This window comes from Narcine bancroftii, chromosome 1, assembly GCF_036971445.1.
Source record: "Narcine bancroftii isolate sNarBan1 chromosome 1, sNarBan1.hap1, whole genome shotgun sequence".
Classification (NCBI taxonomy): Eukaryota; Metazoa; Chordata; class Chondrichthyes; order Torpediniformes; family Narcinidae; genus Narcine; species Narcine bancroftii.
The window spans coordinates 323,927,324-323,948,982 of NC_091469.1; the positions used below are offsets into that span (position 1 = coordinate 323,927,324).

Below are 21,659 nucleotides of genomic sequence, written 5' to 3' on the forward strand. Positions count from 1 at the left end.
TGCAGGGTTTGCCATTCCCCTGTATGTGGAACAGGGAGCCAGCCATTTGGTAGTTTTCTTACCTGAATGTGATCTAATAATTCCTTGAGAAAAGAGCTTTGACTTTGAATGGTAACCACCACTGGTATTGGAAGAGCACCTGGAACCAAGGATATTATTCGAAAGGGCGAAAATGGAATTGGTGCTGTGGACGTTGATGACTATAACTCAGTTGGTTACACTTTCAGGAGATGGTGACCTCAAATCCCTTCCATCACCTTCAACACAAAAATTCAGGATGCTGGTTCTGAGCTAATACAGTGTTATTGTTGACCATAGAACATTACAGCACAGAAACTAGTCCCTTTGGTCCTAGTCTGTGCTGAACTTTTTTTTTGCCTAATCCCACTGACCTGCACACAGTCCATAACCCTCAGTACCTCTCCCATCCATGTATCTGTCCAAATTCTTCTTAAATGTAAAAATTGAGGCCGCATTCACCACCTCAGCTGGCAGCTACTCTCTGTGTGAAGAAGTTCCCCATAAATTTTCCCCTTTTCCTTCTAACCCACATCCTCTGGTTTGTATCTTATGCACCCTCGTGGAAAAAACCTATCTACATTTCCTCTGTCTATCCCCCTCACAAACTTAAATACCTCTATCAAATCAACATTAATTTTTCTATGCTCCAGGGAATAAGGGCCTAACGTATTTAACCTTCAGTTCCTGAAGTCCAGGAAACATCCTGGTAAATTTTCTTTGCACTCTTTCTACCTTATTGATATCTTTCCTGTAGTTAAGTGACCAAAACTGCACACAATTCTCACCGTTCCCCCTAATGTTCCCCCTAAACCTTTCACCTTTCACCCTAAAGCAATGTCCTCTCGTATTTATCTCACCTAATGTAAATAGAAAGACTCTAATTGCATTTACTAATCGCATTTAAACCTCTATCAAATCTCCCCCTCATTCTTCTCCATTCTCAGGAATAAAGTCCTAACCTGTTTGATCTTTCCCTGTAACTCAACTCCTGAAGACTTGACAACATCCTACTAAATTTCCTCTGCACTCTTTCAATCTTACTGATATCCTTGGCGACCAGACTGCACACATTGGCCTCACTAATGTCTTACACAACCTCACCATAACATCCTAACTCCTGTACTCAATACTTTGATTTATGAAGGCCAAGATGCCAAAAGCTTTCTTAACAACCCTGTCTACATATGATGACACTTTCAGGGAATTTTGTATCTCTATTTTCAGATCCATTTGTTCCTCCGCACTCCTCAATACCCTACTATTTACTGTGTATGTCCTACCTTGGTTGGTCCTTCCAAAATGCAACACCTCACACTTGTCTGTATTAAACTCCATCTGCCATTTTTGGACCCATTTTCCAGTTGGTGCAGATTTCTCTGCAAGCTTTGAAAGCCTTTCTTGGCTGTCCACAACACCTCCAATCTTAGTGTCATCAGCAAACTTGCTGACCCAATTTCCCACATTATCATCCAGATCATTGATATAGACAACTAACAACATTGGTCACAGGACTAATCCCTGAGGCAGACCACTAATCACAGGTCTCCTGCCTGAGAAGCAACCATCCACTACCAATCTCTGTCTTCTCCCATTCAGCCAATTTTGAATTCAGTTTACAGCCTCTCCATTAACCTTCTGAGCTAACTTCCCATGTGGGTCCTTGTCAAAGGCCTCACTAAAGTCAATGTAGACAACATCCACAAACTTTCCTTCATCTACTTTCTTGGTAACCTCGTTAAAAAACTCTATAAGATTTGTTAAACACAACCTACCACACACAAATGATGCTGACTATCCTTAATCAGCCCTTGGCTGTCCAAATACTTGTATATCCGATCTCTCAGAACACCCTCCAATAATTTACCTACTACTGATGTCAGGCCCACCAGCCTGTAATTTCCTGGTTTACTTTTGAACAACATGAGCTACCATCCAATCCTCTAGCACCTCACCCATGGCTAAGGACATTTTAAATATTTCTGCCAGGATCCTTATAATTTCTACACTAGCCTCCTTCAAGGTCCAAGGGAATATCATGTCAGGCCCAGGGGATTTATCTACCTTTATTCACTGTAAGGTAGTAAGCACCTCCACCCCCTGCCACTACTGTTTGTTTCCCTTCCTTCCTTATACACCATGCCAGTTTCCTGATTAAATACTGATACAAAAAAACTGTTTAAGATCTCCCCCATCTCGTGAGGCTTCACACGTAGACGACCACTCTGATCTTCTAGGGGACTAATTTTGTTCTTTATATCCTTTTACTCTTAACATTCTTGTAGAAACCTTTTGGGTTTACCTTCATATTATCTGCCAAAACAACCTCATGTCTTCTTTTTGTCTTCCTAATTTTCTTCTTAAGTATTTTCTTACATTTTCTGTAGGCTTCTTGTTGCCTATACTTGCTTTGCACCTTCTTAACCAGATTGCTAGGGAACTTTGGTTTTCAAGAAGATCCAATATTGCACTACTCTAGATGGTACCTATATATATTGATTTAGAATACTTTTCTTAACACCCTTGTGCCTTGTCATGGTAAAAATCAAAGACGAGCAGGGAGTTCTTCCTGATAACTACCAGTATCAAGTGATTAGAGTGTTGGAGGTGGTTAGTCAAGATGCACATGAAAGACGCACTCTCAGTTGCTTCAATCAAAAATTCTAAATTCTGCAGATCAATATAAAACTTTAATCTAATAGAGTTATCAAGATCTCTTTTAGAAATTACTGTCAACCTTTTTGCCCCGGACTCCTAGATTTGGGAGACATACTTGGGTTATTTGGGGTTAAATACTCTCAAAATTGGATTCAGACAAGTATAATGATAGGAAGACAAATTATACTTAGAGATTGGAAGAATTTGGGGTGGGGGGGAAGAACCATCATTTCAGGAGTTGGGTCTCAGAAATGGCCAAAGTGACAGAGTTTGATCGCACGTCTTACAAACAGTTTGATAAATTGGACATCTCTACACACACAAATGGAGCAAATGTCTGGGGGGGAGGGAGAATAGTGGTGGATGTAGTGGTGACGCATATTAATGAACGGCAGTTTTTTTCTGATATTAGAGGTCTAAATCAGTGGTTCTCAATCTTTTTCTTCCAACTTACCCACTCACATACCACTTTAAGTAATCCCTATGCCATAGGCACTTGGTAAGCATAAGGGATTGCTTAAGGTAGTATGTGGGTGGAAAGAAAATGTTTGAAACCCACTGTTTTAATTGACTTGTTATGTGCACGGTTTCAGAACCCCAAAAGAAATGAGCCAATGACAATTTTTCTCCAGCAAAATATTTCAGTAACAATTGGGTCTAGAGCAGTGATTCTCAACCTTTCCTTCCCACCAACATCCCACCTTAAGCAATCCCTTACTCATCACAGAGCACCAATGGCCTAGGGATTACTTAAAGTGGAATGTGAGTGGAAAGACAAAGGTTGGGAACCACTGATCTAAATAGACACATATGGTTATTATATTGATATTTTTGCTGCCATATTTGTTTCTATTTTATGGATAAGTTTGTTTTATAACTTATGATTTACATAAGTTTAACACTGACTCAAATGTTTGGGGAAACATTTTTAAAGAATTCAATAAAATTAAATCATAAGAAAAAGAGATTACAGTCAAACTCACGGATGGCACCATCGTGGGCAATGCTTTCTTTCTTTTCCAATCTTTTTATTATTGTTATAATTTATAAACACATACAGTTCAAAGAGATATGAAAAATACATAGTAAATAACGAATTAATACAGAGATATTAAACAATAATATTGCAGAATAAAAATATATCATAAAAAAAAATTTAGATCAGTTTAGAGTATGAACTATCTCTAAAAAAAATGATATAATTAATAAAAATATATTAAAAAAAAGAGAGAAAAAAAAAACCCAAAAAGGACGAAAAAACAAATCTGAATTAAAAACTTAAAAAAAAAACCTACCGATATAGCTAAATCACGCCGATCACTCCGATCTCATCTAACAGCCCAATTATCATACATAATCATAAAAAGAAAACAGAGCCAGATCAACTCACCACAAATGAAAATATTGAATAAATCGTCGCCAGGTTAACTCAAACTTAGAAGGGGATTCATAGACAGAGTTTCTAATTTTCTCTAAATTTAAACATAGTATAGTTTGGGTAAACGATTGGAAAACAGTGGGAGGATTAACCTCTTTCCAATTCAATAGTATAGATCTTCTAGCCATTAGTGTAAGAAAAGCAATCATACGATCCGCAGGAAGAGATAAATAAGTCAAATCTATCATAGGTAATCCAAAAATTGCAGTAATGGGATGTGGTTGTAAATCAATATTCAAAACGGTAGATATAATGGAAAAAATTTCCTTCCAATAATTCTGTAAAGAGGGACAGGACCAAAACATATGTGTAAGGGAAGCTATTTCCAATTGACATTTATCACATATAGGATCGATATGAAAATAAAAGCGATGGAGTTTATCTTTAGACATATGAGCTCTATGAACAACTTTAAACTGTATCAGTGAATGTTTTGCACATAGAGAAGAGGAGTTTACCAGTCGCAGAATTTTATTCCAATTTTCATTGGAAATATGAAGGTTGAGTTCTCTTTCCCAATCATTTTTAAACTTTCCAAAAGTCCCAGAATTTATTTTTGTAATTATATCATATAATTTAGATATCACACCTTTTGGAGGGGATTTTGAATATAGTATATCCTCTAAAACAGTCGTAGTCTCCCGATTGGGAAAAGAGGGTAAAGTCGAAACTAAGAAACTCCTAATCTGCAAATATCGAAAGAAATGAGATCTAGGTAAATCATATTTCATGAATAATTGTTCAAATGACATGAAAGAGTTATCCAAGAATAAATCCGAAAAGCATGTTATACCTTTAACTTTCCAGAGTAAATAAGCTTGATCAATTAGAGAGGGATGAAAAAAGAAATTTAGTACAATAGGGGTTTCCAAGATAAAATGACTTAGGCCAAAAAATCTCCGGAATTGAAACCATATACGTAGTGTATGTTTAGCCATTGGATTATCACTTAGTTTATATAGTTTAGTAAGAGTAAAAGGGAGAGCAGCTCCCAAAATAGAACTAATTGAGAAATTTTGTACCAGTTTAATTTCTAAATTTACCCAATGGGGATTTAGAGATAATTCTGAATAATTCAACCAATACCTTAAGTAACTAATATTAATTGCCCAATAATAAATTCTAAAGTTGGGTAATGCCAATCCTCCCTCCAGTTTAGATTTCTGTAAATATTTTTTTCCCAATCTAGGATTCTTGTTTTGCCAGATATATGAAGACAATTTAGAATCGACCTTATCAAAAAAAGATTTAGGAACAAAAATAGGTATAGCTTGGAATATATATAAAAATTTAGGTAAGATCATCATCTTAATAGCATTAATTCGGCCTATCATAGATAGGGATAATGGTGACCAATTGGTAAGTAAACTACCGATCAGGTCCAATAGAGGGAAAAAATTAGTCCTAAACAAATCTTTATGTTTTTTAGTAATCTTAATCCCTAAATATATAAAATAGTCTCTAGCTATTTTAAAAGGCAAACTATCATAAATATGAACCCATCCATTAAAAGGGAATAATTCACTTTTATTTAAGTTCAGTTTATATCCCGAAAAATTACTAAATTGGGCTAATAAAGATAAAACTGCAGGAATAGAATTTTCAGGATTGGAAATATATAGCAATAAATCATCTGCATATAGTGATACTTTATGAATATCCCTGCAACGAATAATACCAGTAATATTGGGTGCTTCTCTGATAGCAATTGCCAAAGGTTCTAAAGCTAAGTTAAATAATAAAGGGCTAAGGGGGCACCCTTGCCTGGTGCCCCGAAATAATCGAAAATATGGCGATCTTTGGGTATTAGTAAAAACTGAGGCAACTGGGGAATTATAAAGAAGTTTAATCCAAGACTAAAATTAAATTTTTCAAGAACTGTAAATAAATAAGGCCATTCTACTCTATCGAAGGCCTTCTCAGTATGTAATGAAATAACACATTCTGAGGACTTATGTGAAGGGGTGTAAATAATATTCATCAATCTTCTAATATTAAAGGAGGAATAACGATTTTTAATGAATCCAGTCTGATCTTCAGAGATAATATATGGTAATATCTTCTCTAGCCTTGTCACTAGAATTTTAGAGAAGATCTTAGAATCAACATTCAACAAAGAAATTGGTCTATAAGAAGAACATTCGGTCGGGTCTTTATTTTTTTTCAAGATTAGAGAAATCGTAGCTCTGTAAAATGATTGTGGTAGTTTACCCAATGTGATAGATTCATCAAACATCTTAATAAGCCAGGGAGAGAGAGTAGAACAAAAAGCTTTATAAAATTCCACAGAATATCCATCAGGACCTGGTGCTTTCCCCGAGTTCAGTGAGGAAATAGTATTATTGATCTCAGAATCTGTAATGGGTTTACTTAATTCTAAGTTATCTTGAGGTAATACTTTTGGGAGTTTCAAATGTTCTAAAAAATTAAACATATTACTAAGGTCTTGAGGGGATTCTGAACTATATAAGGATGTATAAAAATTTTGGAAAGATTGATTTATCTCTTCCTGGTTAACAGTCAGCTCTCCATTCTGTTTGCGAATCTCCACAATTTGGCGTCTAACTGAAATATTCTTCAGTTGATTAGCCAACAATTTACCCGATTTCTCACTATGCACATAAAAATCAGATTTAGATCTAATTAACTGGTTTTCAATCGAAGATGTAAGTAACAAATTATATTCCATCTGCAGTTCAATTCTTTGTTTGTAAAGTTCTTCAGTAGGATCAGTCACATATTTCTTGTCAATGTCTTTAATCTTCTCAACCAATAGATGAGTCTTGTTTTTGATGCATTTCTTCAAAGCTACTGAGTAAGAAATAATTTGACCACGAATATAAGCCTTGAATGTATCCCACAATATTCCATAAGAAATTTCCGTAGTGTAATTTGTTGGAAAAAAAAGTTAATTTGTTCTTTCATAAATTTAACAAAGTCTAAATCTTGCAATAATGTAAATGGGCAATGCTGACAGAGGTTAAGAACAAAGCCATTTCAGATTGCACAAGAGCAAACAATATGCAATGCACGTGTATGTACCTGTATCTTTTCTTTGAGTCTGCAATCTATTTTGTAGACTGAAGTCTTTACGTGAAGCAGCATCGTTAATTGGAACCTTCAAGCTGCCCAGATGTTCTGGAAGAAACATTCGGTACTGCTACTGAATGAAATGGCGTCAACTATTAAACTTGCAGATATTTCTTAACTTTGTCTTTCTCGACAGGTGATGCAAGTTGTAAAGGAGCAGATAATGAGAGCACTGACCAGCAAGCCTAACTCGCTGGACCAGTTCAAGAGCAAATTACAAAACCTGAGTTACACAGAGATCCTGAAAATTCGACAGTCGGAGAGGATGAACCAGGAGGACTTCCGATCTCGGCCGATCCTGTAAGCACCCAGCTGTTTTCAGTCTCTTATTTCCATCTGTGGAAAACATGATGAAGCTTTGATTGTCATTTACTCGTTTTGGAGAAATTGAAGTTCTTGACAAAATAAAGGAAGGCAGGAAAAGAGTTTCCTCTGGCAGTCGGGAATTCAAAAGCAGAGGGGCTTATCCTGAAATAGAGTTTCCACAGAGACCAGCTCTAATTTTAACACACACACAAGCTTGTAGAAATTAGGAACTCTGCATAGACATCAATTGAGATTTTCAAGATAGAGATCAGTAGGTTTTATTGGCCCCCAGGCATGCCATGGAATTGAAATACTCATCAGATATGAATTATAAGAATTAAAGAATAATAAGTTTGAGATGCTAAATGATTTATTCTTGTTACAGGTATGTAGGGAATATGTGGTTAATTCAAAAACCTCATAAAGAAAGAACAATTTTTATTGTCAGGCTTCTCTCTTGGTTTTCTCTAAAGGCGATGCTTCAGGTCTGCAGCTCTACCTGCCTGGATATACTATCCTATTTCTAAAATTTGGTGTAGTAGCCTCACAAGTGACTGATTTACTGGCATAACATCACGAGGCCTGGATAATTGATCTGGAGATGCGTTTTTGGATCACTTGGTGACAGCTGGGCAACTTAACAGAACCTGGCTACTTTTTTTTTGCAAAAGAAAGAATGAGCATCAGTAGTAATGACAACAAAATCACTGGAGTGTCACAAAGGCCCCTATGGTTCACTAAAAGGCTGTTCAGGGAGGGACATCTGTCATCATAACCCATCTTGTATTCACAGTGCCCTCCATTATGTTTGGGACAAAGACACTTTTTTTCCTTTATTTGCCCCATGTGCTCCACAGTTTTAAATTTGTAATCAAACAATTCACATGTAATTAAAATGCACATTCCAGATTTTATTCAAGCTTATTTGTATTTGTTTTGGTTTGACCGTGTAGAAATTACAACACTTTTTAATACTTTGTCCCCTGATTTCTGGGCACCATAATGTTTGGGACATTTGGCTTCACATGTCTTTGTGAGTACTCGGGTGTGTTTAATTGCTTCAATGGTCCAGGTATAAGAGGAGCTGGGTTTGCGTCTGAGCTTTTGATCACCTTTGGAGCCTGTAGTTGCCATTTTACAATATGAGGAACGGAGTTGTTCCAATGAAAGTCAAAGAAGCCACTATGAGGTTGTAAAACAAGAATAAACCAGTAAGAGACATCACCAAACCTTAGAATTACCAAAATCAGCTGTCTGGAACATTATTAAGAAGAAAGAGCGTACTGGTGACCCTTCGGCCTTTCTAGTCTCGGCACAGACTAGGAGGGCTGAAGGGGCCTGTTTCTGTGCAGTAGTGTTCTATGGTGAGCTCAATAATCGCAAAAGGACCGGTATTCCAAGGAAGACCTCCATTGCTAATAACAGAAGAGTTCTCATCATAATGAAGAAAAAGCCCCCAACATCTGTCCGATAGATCAGAAAAACTCTTCAGGAGCCAGGTGTGGATGTGCTAAAGACCACTGTCTGCAAGATGCAAACCATGGCAAAGGTGCAGTACCTTTATGCCTCTGCACTTTGCTCTTGGTCTCATCTGTCCACAATGCCCTTTCTCCAGAATTCTCCAGGCTCTATGAAATACTTCTTGGCAAACTGTAATCTGGCCATCCTGTTTCTGTGGCTAACTAGTGGTGTGCATCTTGCATTGTAGCCTCTGTATTCCTGTTCAGGATGTCTTCTGTGGACAGTAGTCATTGACACATCCACATCTGCCTCCTTAAGAGTGTTTCTGATCTGTCAGATATACATTTGGGGATCTTTCTTCATTATGTCATCAGCAGTGGAGATCTTCCTTGGCCTACCAGTTCCTTTGCAATTACTGAGCTCACCAATACACTCTTTCTCCTTAATGATGTTCCAGACCATTGATTTTGGTCATTCAAAGGTTTGGGTGATGTCTCTTACTGTTTTATTCTTGTTTTTCAGCCTCATAGTGGCTTCTTTGACTTTCATTGGAACAACTCCGTTCCTCATATTGTAAAATGGCAACTACAAACTCCAAAGGTGATCAAAAGCTTTGAAGGAAGCCCAGCTCCTCTTATACCTGCACCAATGAAGTAATTAAACATACCTGAGTTCTCACGAACACTTGTGAAGCCAAATGTCCCAAACATTATGGTGCCCTGAAATGAGGGGACTATGTGTAAAAAGTGCTGTAATTTCTACGTGGTCAAACCAAAATGTATACAAATAATCTTGAATAAAATCTGGAATGTGCACTTTAATCACATGAGAATTGTTTGATTACAAATTTAAAACTGTTGATCACAGGGGCAAATAAAGGAGAAAAAAAAGTGTCTTTGTCCCAAACATTATGGAGCTCACTGTATGTGACTCTAGACCCACAGAAATGCTCTTGACTCTATTTCTTCAGTTCAGGGGCAGTTAAGGGCAGGCAGCAAACTCCCATAAATTAAGATGGAAAACAAAATCCAGATCCCAGTGTTGTACCTAAGCAGAATATTTGAGCTTGAGGGGTATACGGAGGGTTACGTGACCTTTCTGTTGGAAACCAGGATGGAAGTCACTTCCCCTGCTAATCAATGTTAGATCCACCCACAGGTAAGGCTGCAACGCAATTGCTTTGCTTCGACACTTAGGTCACGTGGCTCCCTTCCCCTTCTCGCCGGCTGCAGGGTAAAGCCCACCACAGGAAGCAGCTCTTTCTCTTTTTCCCTTGGGATGAACCCTAGCTCCACTCCAGTTTGCAAGCCGTGGGCGATGCTGGAGAACCCATTTCAAGGTGTATGCCAGTAAACAGTGGGGGGGGGGGGCTGTAGTTGAGCATACCCAAGAGAGACTGTCACGTCTCACTCATGGCTGTTAATAGTTAATTGTAACTTTTAGTTAATTGGGGTGCCATGTCTGCTATTGAGCGAGGGGTGGCTGGTATCATTTGTTTAACACTCATGTTTGGATGTTGCGATCATCAGTAATTTGTCAGGATTTATCTGCGTCTGAGGGATATGAGTTGTGTGTAGTTGCTTTGTCTGTGTGTGACTGGGATCCTTGTTGCAAATTCCCCCATGTGTAAATCTAAGCCGTTGTTCATTACTAACCTGTTACTCCTTGGACCCTCCAATCTTGTTCCCACTATCACACATAAAGTAAGGTTCCAAAGGTTCCAGTATTGTCACGTAATACAACATTTAGAATGTAACAGACATGAAATTCTTTTACTTTGTCTCCCGTAAGGAAGACAGAGGGTCACCACTTTGTCCAGCGCCCCTCACAGAAATGAGGCCTCAGCGAGGCCAGTGCTCTAACCACCTTGGTTAGAAGGGTTGATCAATTTGTCCCCCAACCCAACAGACAATTATTTGTCTCCATTATAAGACATGGGTCAAAAATGGGGATGAATAAATATTAGTCTAGTCCAGAATTACCATAAATGGGTGTTTGACAATTGTTACAGGCTCAGAGGACCCCAAAACCCAGCAGCAATAGATATTCATCAAAACAAATGGTTACTTAAACAAAAGTTGCTTTTAATTTTCTTTAAACATAAAAACAGGATCAAACTTTAACATATTACTATTAACTTAACCCCCTTCTAATTCTAAGCACACAGTATGTAATGTGTGTGTAAGTTCAGAAAAGTTCTTTGATTCACAGTCCAATCTCACTTTTCACTCCTGCAAGTTCACTGGTACCAGGCAATTTTTATACTGTGCACAGAATTTAACATTTATGAATTTTCACCAAGCTCTGGTGTTTAAAAGTAATTGGTTACTGCTCAGGAAGGTTCTTGTTGGTTTCAGAGAGAGATTTGTTGTTCATTGGACACCCACAAACAGGTTCCCTCCAATCAGCCACTTCAGTGTCTTGCCGAAGAAACTTTTCCCATCAGGGTTTTCCAAATGATAACCTCTTCTTCTGAAAGTTACCATAGAGTTCCTTTTTGTTTCCTTTATTTCAGGTGAAACACTCTAGCCAGCTATTTCCTCTTGTATGGACCACAAGGGTTTTCAACAGACTGAACTCACAACCCATCTTCAAAATGGGGTTTCAACAAGCTGCCAGCTTGCCATGTTGCAGAAACCATCTCTCTCTCTCTCTCTCTCTCTCTCTCTCTCTCTCTCTCTCTCTCTTAGAGAAAACCTGTTTGATCCTCTCTCTCTCTCTCTCTCTCTCTGCTTGTAAAACCACATTACCTTCTTAGAATAGCAAACTGCATAGACAGACTGCAGCACTGGACCCAAACTTCTGAGTCCATTCATCTGTTGCTTTCAAAACAATAATCCATTACTCCGCAGCATGTCCAATTAACACCTACTTGTGAAGTCCTTATAGGCATTCTTCAAAGTTTTTGCAAAGGCACTCGGAGCCTGGAGTGTCTGGCTTGAGCAGAGCTCTGGCATTTTAAATGAGATCTGCTTGGTGAAGTGTTTGTGTTTGTTTGTGACCTACACTAAACCCCGACAATCTATCTCCTTCAAAAACATAAAATACGATATAATCTGACACACAATCAGTGATGATTCAATGGGCCAAGGACTTGTATCCTTGCTATAACATATGTGCAATAGTCTGCCTTATGTTCCAGAAAGCAATTCAACAATTGCTGACCCTTCAAGCCATCGCTCATGATTTTCAAGGGTCATAGCTTTCAGCTAAGACATACGTGGGTAAATTGCATTCACGTGCTTGTGTCTCTGGTGTGTTGCAGGCTCTGTGACTTGCTAGATGTGGAATTGCAATACTAACAGTGAGGATTTCAAAATTTGGCTGCACAGGTTTAAATTTAATTTTTTAATTTATAAAGAAAATATTTGCAGCTCGGCAGAAGCCGATTCCAGATATTAAAACCCGTGTCACCCAATTACACCCAAATTAACCTACAACCTTTAATGTTTTGGAGAGTGGGAGGAAACCGGAGCAACCGGGGAAAACCCACACAAGCATGGGGAGAAGGTACAGACCCCGTACCTACGCTAAAGGTGCCTCCTAAATTAAATAAGACATACAGCCCAAATTACACCCCATTATACACCCCGGTACATTTTTGGAGGGTGGGAGGAAACCAGAGCCCCCATAGGAAACCCACACAGACACAGGGAGAACATACAGACTCATAGACAGCACAGGATTCGAAACCCGGTCTGGGCCCAATCGCTGTCGCCGTAAAGGCATTGTGCGAACCACTACGCCAACCGTTCCTCTTGCTGCAAGAATAGTGAGTATATGCCCAGCAGAGGAACAGATGGTGAGAGAGATCAAAATCACTGTAAAACATTCAAAAGTATGGCATGAACTAGATTTTCATCCACTCCGTGCAGCCTCTTTCAGCTCAAACCTTTGTGTGCAAATATGTTCAAATTAGCATGTAATTCATTTCCAAATTCAGCCCATAAAGTTGTTTTGATTTTTGTTGTGTTGGTAGGCATAAATTAATATTCTAGTTCTCAGATTACAGTGTCAGTTTAGAAAGTCTCTCACAAGGTCTCCAAAGAAATCACAAGAGCACAGTTTGATTAGCAGTTTGAATTGTTTGGTGCACAGTGACTCAATGTTTATTCAGAATTGTAACCCTCTCCCAAGGTCTACGTATTCTTTCATTTTATTTTTACCACATTTTGGAAAGTGAAGGTGGGAGGTTTATGTGTTTGTGCCCTTCAGGGAAGTTAGTATGGGATAATTAAATAATTTCTCAAATTTAAATGTTTTATCCCATCATTGTCCGCCCCCGCCAATATGATTGCCTGGATTTTACATCCCACCACTTGAGCCTCACGAGCTCACATACCTTTCCCCCCTTGCTTTCCCAATCTGCCCCAAGTAATCATCTCCTGCATCCCAATCACTTGCTCCCCCAATGTTTCTACCCAATCATTCCCATCACCATTACCTTACCCTCGGTCGTACTTTGAAAGAGTGCCTACAGTCAGCCCTTGCCTCCCTTATACTCGGGGTGTAGAACACTTTGTGATGGTTGGCCTCTCCGTGTGCAGTGAGCTCAGGGAGAAGATTCAGCCGGAAATCCTGGAGCTGGTGAAGCAGCAGCGGTTGAACCGACTCTGCGAAGGGACCTGCTTCAGGAAGATCAGCAGTCGCCGGAGACAAGGTACTAAGCATCACATTTGCCTGCACCTCAATGAACATTTCAACTTTCAGCAATAGGCAGTCAAATCTATGTCCCTCATAATCTTGTTGATAGAGGTCCAGGGTGGACAGCCAGTGCCTTTTTCCCAGAGCAGGAATAGCAAACACCAGACGACATACATACAAAGAGAAGCAAGATTTGGGGAGACACCAGGGGTAAATATTTTTACACGGCGAGCTGTGGAATGCCTTGCCAGGGGTGGTGGTGGAGGCTGAAGCATTAGGGGCATTTAAGAGACTCTCAGACATGGAAGAAAAATAGAGGATTACGGGAATATAAGGAATTTAAGGAATATATGGGTCGGTACAACATCAAGGGTCTGTACTGGGTTGTCATGTTCTATGTTCAAGCTTTCCACATCATCAATGATGAGGTCCATTTGTCTGCAAATAATTCTTCAAAATATTAAAACCTTGTTTAACTACAATATTTATAAGTTGTTCTTTTGTTAAATGACATGGGCGTGTATGTGTTTCTATAGATTTGTGTGTCCTTTCAGCCCCTGACATTGTCCGTTGCTAAGGCCCATGAACATCTCTCGGTGAAAACTGCTCCCGAGAGGAAAGTTGGATATGGCAAAGTTTTTCACCTGGCTGATGTTAAGGATTGCCATTCCTATTCTCTCTTCGGCTTTCCTTTAAGGACGACCTGCTTCTGATCTAGTTGGTTGACGAGGGCTAATCTGTGGCCCACCAATTCTGTCACAGGTGGAACATTACACGTCAACTTCAGGTGAAGTACAGGGAACACCATCAACCACCTTACGTGGCCTCCATAGAGCCTTTGATTTTGTCAGCTGAGGACGACTTCTCGGCTTTGGCTGCCTGCAGACACCTGTTTCCATGTTGCGTCTAGTACATGTTGACTGACATATAAGCTTTGCTCTTAGGTTCAGATTAAGATTTATTGTCAGTGTACACACATGACACCACATCTAATCCTGCGATTCTATTTTCTGCGGGCAAGGCAGAATTACCACCTATTGGTAGTGCAAAAAAGAGGGACAACAAATGCATGTAAACAAATAAAGAACTGTAAACAGATAACAAATATAAATAAACCAACTGTGCAATGCAGAGAAAATTTTAAAAATGAATAAAGTGCACATCAGAATGAGCCCTTGATTGAGTTTGTCGTTGAGGAGTCTGATGATGGAGGAGGAGCAGCTGTTCCTGAACCTGGTGGTGTGAGTCTTGTGGCACCGACACCTCTGTCCTGAAGGCAGCAGTGAGAACAGAGCAGGTGTGGATCTTTGATGAGTGCTGCTGCTCTCCGATGGCAGCGTTTCCTGTAGATGTCCTCAATAGTGGGGAGGGTTTTGCCTGTGATGTCCTGGACTGTGTCCACTACGCTCAGGGGTATGGATGCCCCAATACCAGACCATGATGCAGCCGGTCAGTGTACTTTCCACACAATTTATCTCACAGAGGCATTGTTTTGAATTGGATAATCTTCAGCCTTTTTGAATTAGGTTTTTTTTTAACATTTTATTTAAGAATTTTTTAAAAACCCACATTCATGTATACATAATCAATAAAACTAAAAAATAAGTACAATTGTGGTGTGTGTATATTTCATATATATATTTAAAAAACCCTCATCCCTACCACACCCCATCCACCCACCAACCCTCCCCTAAGGTATCAAAGAAAGGGAAAAAAAAGTTAGGCGAATGCCAAAAATAAATATAAATCTCAGTACAAATAACAATGGAACTGGAGGTGACCAACAGGACGGGCTTTCAGAGAGTCCTTCAAATTTTCAAACCAACATACTGTAAATATCGGCTCCATATTTTCAAGAAAAAATGATATTAATTAGATTAAAGGAGAGTTTGATGTAGAACCCCTTCTTCAGCAACTCACATGAGTTTTGTTTCCAACATCCATTCCTTCATTCACGGCTTGCGATCTGTCATAAGCACATTGTCAATGTTATGGTGAATAATAAGTTCAGTGAGCAATTCAATACCATTTGACAGGGAAGACAATTTATATGAACAGTGCTAAATTCATCACTGTTAACAGTTATGTTCTATGTTCAAGCACTTGTAATCCAACACATTACAGCAAAGAACAGTCTCTTCGGCTCATAATGCTCTGCTGACCTATAAGAATTTACTCCATAACCATCCAACCCTATACTTCGGCACACCCATAACCCTCCATTTTTCTTGCCTCCATGTGCCTATCTGAGTCTTTTATATGTCCCTATTGTACCAGCCTCCACCACTGCCCCTGGCAATGCATCCCAGGCACCTGCCACTCTCTGTGTGTTAAAAAAAAAAGACCTCTGACATCTCCTCTCAGCGTTCCTCCAGTCACCTTAAACAGATGTCCTCTGGTACTTCATATTCTTCTATCTATACCTTTCATAATCTTACATACCTCTGTTAAATGTTTGAAAGCCATTTTTAGTGATTTATCTTCTCCTATTAAATTACTAGCAGCAGGGTCCTTTCTTTGCACTCACGAGTACTTCAACATTCTTCTCCGCTTAGCTTTTAATTACATCAATAAATCGCAATAAAACTTGGTGCCATTATCAGAACAATTAAGTGATCCAGTTGTCTTCCCACGCACTAAAAACTGGAACAATTCAGAGGTTAAAAAGGATGAAGCAAAAGGCAGAAGTCTAAGTTCTCAACAGCAGGAAAATAAACCTTGCATGATGGCATGTAGGTGGCACAGGGTCTGAGTGGGTGGTATTAGTTTTTAGATGGGCTACAGTAATCACCTCATGCTTATTTTCAAGGTGACACGACCTTCCTTATGGAGTGTCTTCACTAAGTTGCAAGAGCAGCATAATAACATATCAGCATTTGGGCCATCTGTCTTCGAGCAGGCTCGAAGGGTCGAATGACCTACTCCTGCTCCTATCTTCTATGTTTTTAGTTACTGCGATTATGTTTTGACTGGACAGAGGTATTAAATCAGTTCTGATCTCCTCCTTAAGCACAGCCTCCCCCACCTCCAGTTTAAATTCCCATGCGGAATATTTTGGAGGGTCAAGAACCAAAGTTCTCTAGCCATTTATCTTCCTACAGGTGTGGGGTTTTTTTTTCATTTCTTTTTGATCATTATTTTTCCTGTTTAAATGAAAAAATATTGTACAAGTCAAAGTCAAGGTTCAGATTTATTGTCGGAACATGTCATCACATACACCTCTGAGATTCTTTCTCCTGTGGGCCAGCTAGTGCAAAAAATTGTTCCCAAGAAAAGATGTATATACAACAGAGAGAAAAGTAAACAAGCTGTGCAATAGAGAAAATAATATTCAGTAATAGAAAATGTGCAAAGTGAGAGTCCTTAAATGAGTCCCTGATTGAGTTTGTAGTTGAGGAGTCGGATAGTGGAGGGGTAGCATCTGTTCCTGAACCTGGTAGTGCGAGTCTGGTGGCCCCAATACTTCTTTCCTGATGGCAGCAACGAGAACAGAGCGTGTGCTGGGTGGTGAGGATCCTTGATGATTGCTGCTGCCTTCCGACAGCAGCGTTCCCTGTAGATGTTCTCGATGGTGGGGAGGGTTTTGCCTGTGATGTCCTAGGCTGGGTCCACTACCATTTGCAGGGCTTTCCACTCAGGGGTATTGGTGCTGCCATGCCAGGCCATGATGCAGCCAGTCAGCACACTTTCCACCACACCTCTGTAAAATGTTTGCCAAAGTTTTTGATGCCATAGCCAACCTCCGCAAACTCTTGAGGAAGTACTGACGCGCTTTCTTCATGATGACGCTTCTGTGCTTGATCCAGGAGAGGTGTGCTTCATCAAAGGTTTTATAAACCAATAAAGTAAATGACCATATTTTTAATTTTTCAGATAAATTCTGGTATTGTCGACTTTCGCCAAACCACAAGGTCCTGCACTATGGTGACCTGGAAGAGAGCCCACAGGGAGAGGTGCCATATGAATCTTTACAGGACAAACGTAGGTGGCATCAGTAACTGAACTTTGTACTGTAAATAATGCACGCTTCTCATTGCAATTGATACAATTCTCTATGTTGTTAGTGGAGGATGTTCTTGCATTATGCCTAAGTTACATTATGTTTCAGACTCATTTTAACCCAGCTCTCCAAAAAAAATTGAGCTTCTTGATAGTGCACCTAATCTGTTAGGGTTAAAGATGTGCTCTTGTGTAAGTTAAAAATTGCAGTGCTTTGAACTGTTCCAAAGGCATCATTTAATACTATAGAAACACCCCAGCAGATCATTACTTTTATTTGTAAACCTCTATTTATCCAATGTCTCCAATTATCATTCTGGTAAACTGTGCAGCATTCCCTTCCTAAGTGTTGTGTCCAGAAGTTTGTGGAGTGATCCTGCTGTGGTTTAACCAGAGAATTCTCTGCTTGTAGTGTAACCTGTCCTGCAGATGACCATTCCGTTGGCCTTAATACTTTCTGCACTTGTCCATAGCATTACAGCACTAGCAATTGGAACTGGGGTTCGAATCCCGCACTGTCTGGAAGGAGCTTGTATGTTCTCCTCGTGTCTGCAGGGATTTTCCACGGGGGGTGGGGGGGGGGTGTCTGGTTTCCTTTCACACTTCAAAACTTACTGGAGGCTGTAGATCAATTAGGTGCAATTGGGCAGCATGGGTTCGTGGGCCGAAATGGCCTGCTACTGTACTGTATGTCTAAAATTTAATTTTTTTTAAATCGATGCACAAGGACCAACAAGTGTTTTTGGAATTCTACACCTCCAGGTTTTTTGTGATTAAAACTGTCCTATTTTTATATTTACCAGTATTGAAACTTACTTTACATAATTTTGTCCATCAGTTTATTTCCTATTGTTCTAAACCAGTGGTTCTCAACCTTTTTCTTTCCACTCACATATCACTTTAAGTAATCCCTATGCCATCGGTGCTCTGTGATTAGTAAGGGATTGCTTAAGGTGGGATGTGAGTGGGAAGGGAAGGTTGAGAATCACTGCTCTAGACCCAATTGAGAGCAATTGTCATTGGCCCATTTCCTTTGGAGTTATGAAACTGTGCACATAACGAGTCAATGAGGTACGATTAAAACAGAGGTTTTCAAATTTTTTCTTCCCACCCACATCCCACCTTAAGCAACCCCTTACTTATCACAGAGCACCGATGGCATAGGGATTACTTAAAGTGGGATGTGAGTGGAAAGAAAAAGTTTGAAACCCACTGTTCTAGACAATGCCTGTTATCAAACCTGAAAAAGTGGTTTTTCACCTCACCCATTCATAAATACCATTTGTAATTTAGCCTCCTCACAGAATTTAGCAAGATATGCCCATTTAAATACACACCCATTATTCCTACTTCCTCTGCTACCACTCAGCTAATTTCCCAATAGATCAATAATTTGTCTTGGGCTCCACCCTTCAGTTATGGGTTTCTTTTGAGCAACCTTTCCAATTATTTTTTGGAAGATCATTACCTCAGTTACCTTTCTTAAAAGGTTGAGTCACCCTAATCTTAATCATAAGCCATTGTGATCTGCTGACCACAGGTTCCCTTGTCTATAATTCTCAGCTTTCGAGTTTTCTTCTTGCTTTAATCGAGAAGCAAAGACTTCAGGTGTAAAATTCTTGAGCGAGCAACAATTGGAAAATAATTCATAGAACATCAGTAATGTTTAAAATTACTTTATTGTCATGTGCATAAGATCACAAAAATTGTCATCGTTTGTTTGCTAAAGGGCTGCCACCAGCCCAGTACCCCTATCAATAAGAGAAAGAGAAGCATCTTGCGCTCCCGGAATCTCTGCAGCTGCTTGCACTCCTGTTTGTTTCAGCAGTGAACCTCAGCTCCTAGTTGAACTTCCAATATGATCAGGAACCCCTGTAATCCAGCACCTACGGAGATTGGTAGATGCCGGATAAGTGTAAATTCTGGTTGCTTGAGACCTACTCTTACAATTCTTGACCAATACACCTGCATTAAGAATAAATGGTTTAAAAGTCAAAAGACAAAAATACTATACCGTACTTACACTGAACAAACTTCACCTGCGTTGTACTTCATTTTCAGCCACATTCCTTGTGAAAACATTTAACCGTCGCTGCATCTGCAAGTTCTTCCCCCTGCATGGAGCAACCCGAAAGACAAACAATAACATTATAGATAATTAACCCCACCCTCCCCCAAGTTTACAGATAAAGCCTCTGACCAGGGCAACTCTTACTAAGCAGGGATATGGAGACAATGGTGAGTGGCATTAACCAGCTCTTCAATCTGGGCGACACCATTGATATTTCACACAACTTTATTGAAGCAGCTGCTGTGAGAAAAGCACGACCAAGGCCCTCCGCTGGCTGAATATTTGCTCCCACCTTCACCAAAAGTTTATTTGTTTCTTCAGAGAAAATTTACTTTTACAATTTTAAACTTACAAATTTTTTACCTATTTTATTTTTATTTATTTTAATTTTTAAAAATGTATTTTCCTTGATTTTTTTTTTTTGCTGGTTGATTGAGGCTGCCAGTTGCTTGAATTCCAGATGCCAGGGGTTTTACTGTATTGTGTTTCATGTGCATATGCACTGAAATTCATATTGGGTGCAGCCAATCAGTTACATTATGTTTGGGACAAAGACACTTCTTTCCTTCATGTGCCCCTGTGCTCCACAGTTTAAAATTTGTCATCAAACAATTCACATGGAATTAAAGTGCACATTCCAGATTTTATTCCAGGTTATTTATACACATTTTGGTTTGACCATGTAGAAATTACAACATTTTTTACACATAGTCCCCTCATTTCAGGCCACCATAATGTTTGGGGCATTTGGCTTCACAGGTGTTTGTGAGTACTTGGGTATGTTTAATTGCTTCATTGGTGCAGGTATAAGAGAGCTCGGCTTCCTTCGAAGCTTTTTATCACCTTTGGAGCCTGTAGTTGCCATTTTTCAACACGAGGACCAGAGTTGTGCCAGTGAAAGTCAATGAACCCATTAGGAGGCTGAAAAACAAGAATAAAACAGTAATAGACATCACCCAGCCCTTCAGATTACCAACATCAACTGTCTGGAACATGAGCAATAAGCAAGAGCATACTGGTGAGTTCAGTAATCACAAAGCGACTGGTTGGCCAAGGAAGACCTCCACTGGTGATGACAGAAGAACTCTCATTGTAATGAAGAAAAATCTCCAAACATTATGTCCAACAGATCAGAAACACTCTTCAGGAACCAGGTGTGGATGTGTCAATGGCTACCGTCTGCAGATGTCTTCATAGGCAGAAATGCAGAGGCTACACTGCAAGATGCAAACCACTAGTTAGCCACAGAAACAGGATGGCCAGATCACAGTTTCCCAGGAAGTTTTATGGACAGGTGAGACCAAAATTAACCTGTATGATGGCAAGAGCATAGTGTGGAAGCATTAAAGAACTGCCCAAGATCCAAAGCATACCACCTTTGCCAAGGTTTACACCTTGCACTGTAGCCTTTGTATTTCTGTTCATGGACTCTTCTGTGGACAGTAGACATTGACACATCCACACCTGCCTCCTGAAGAGTGTTTCTGATCTGTCAGACATTCGTTTGGTGATTTTTCTTCATTATGATGAGAATTCTTCTGACATCAACAGTAGAAGTCTTCCTTGGAATACCAGTCTCTGCAATTCTGAACTCTCTAATACACTCTTTCTTCTTAATGAGGTTCCAACCTGTTGATGTTGGTAATCCGAAGGTTTGGCCAATATCTCTTACTGTTTTATTCTTGTTTTTCAGCCTCATAATGGCTTCTTTGATTTTCATTGGCACAACTCTGGTCCTCCTGTTCAAAAAATGGCAGCTACCCTCCAAAAGTGGTCAAAAGCCCAGGTCTCTGATACCTGCACAAATGAAGCAATTAAACATACCCGAGTTTTCACCACAACCTGTGAAGACAAATGTCTCAAACATTATGGTGCCTTGAAATGAGGGGACTATGTTTAAAAAGTGCTGTAACCAAAATGTATACAAATAACCTGGAATAAAATCTGGAATGTGCACTTTAATTGCACGTGAAT

At 39.5% G+C, this 21,659-nt stretch overlaps 1 protein-coding gene across 6 annotated transcripts in view; it reads left to right on the top strand.

The window, feature by feature from the left end:
- elmo1 (engulfment and cell motility 1 (ced-12 homolog, C. elegans)) overlaps positions 1-21,659 on the top strand; it is a 339,660-nt gene that overhangs the window by 291,863 nt on the left and 26,138 nt on the right. For all 6 annotated transcript variants that reach the window (XM_069907380.1, XM_069907390.1, XM_069907389.1 and 3 more), the window contains 3 exons: positions 7,341-7,504; positions 13,519-13,631; positions 17,489-17,596. In XM_069907380.1, coding sequence (XP_069763481.1) covers positions 7,341-7,504; positions 13,519-13,631; positions 17,489-17,596 — 385 coding nt within the window. The remainder of the gene's footprint in view (positions 1-7,340; positions 7,505-13,518; positions 13,632-17,488; positions 17,597-21,659) is intronic.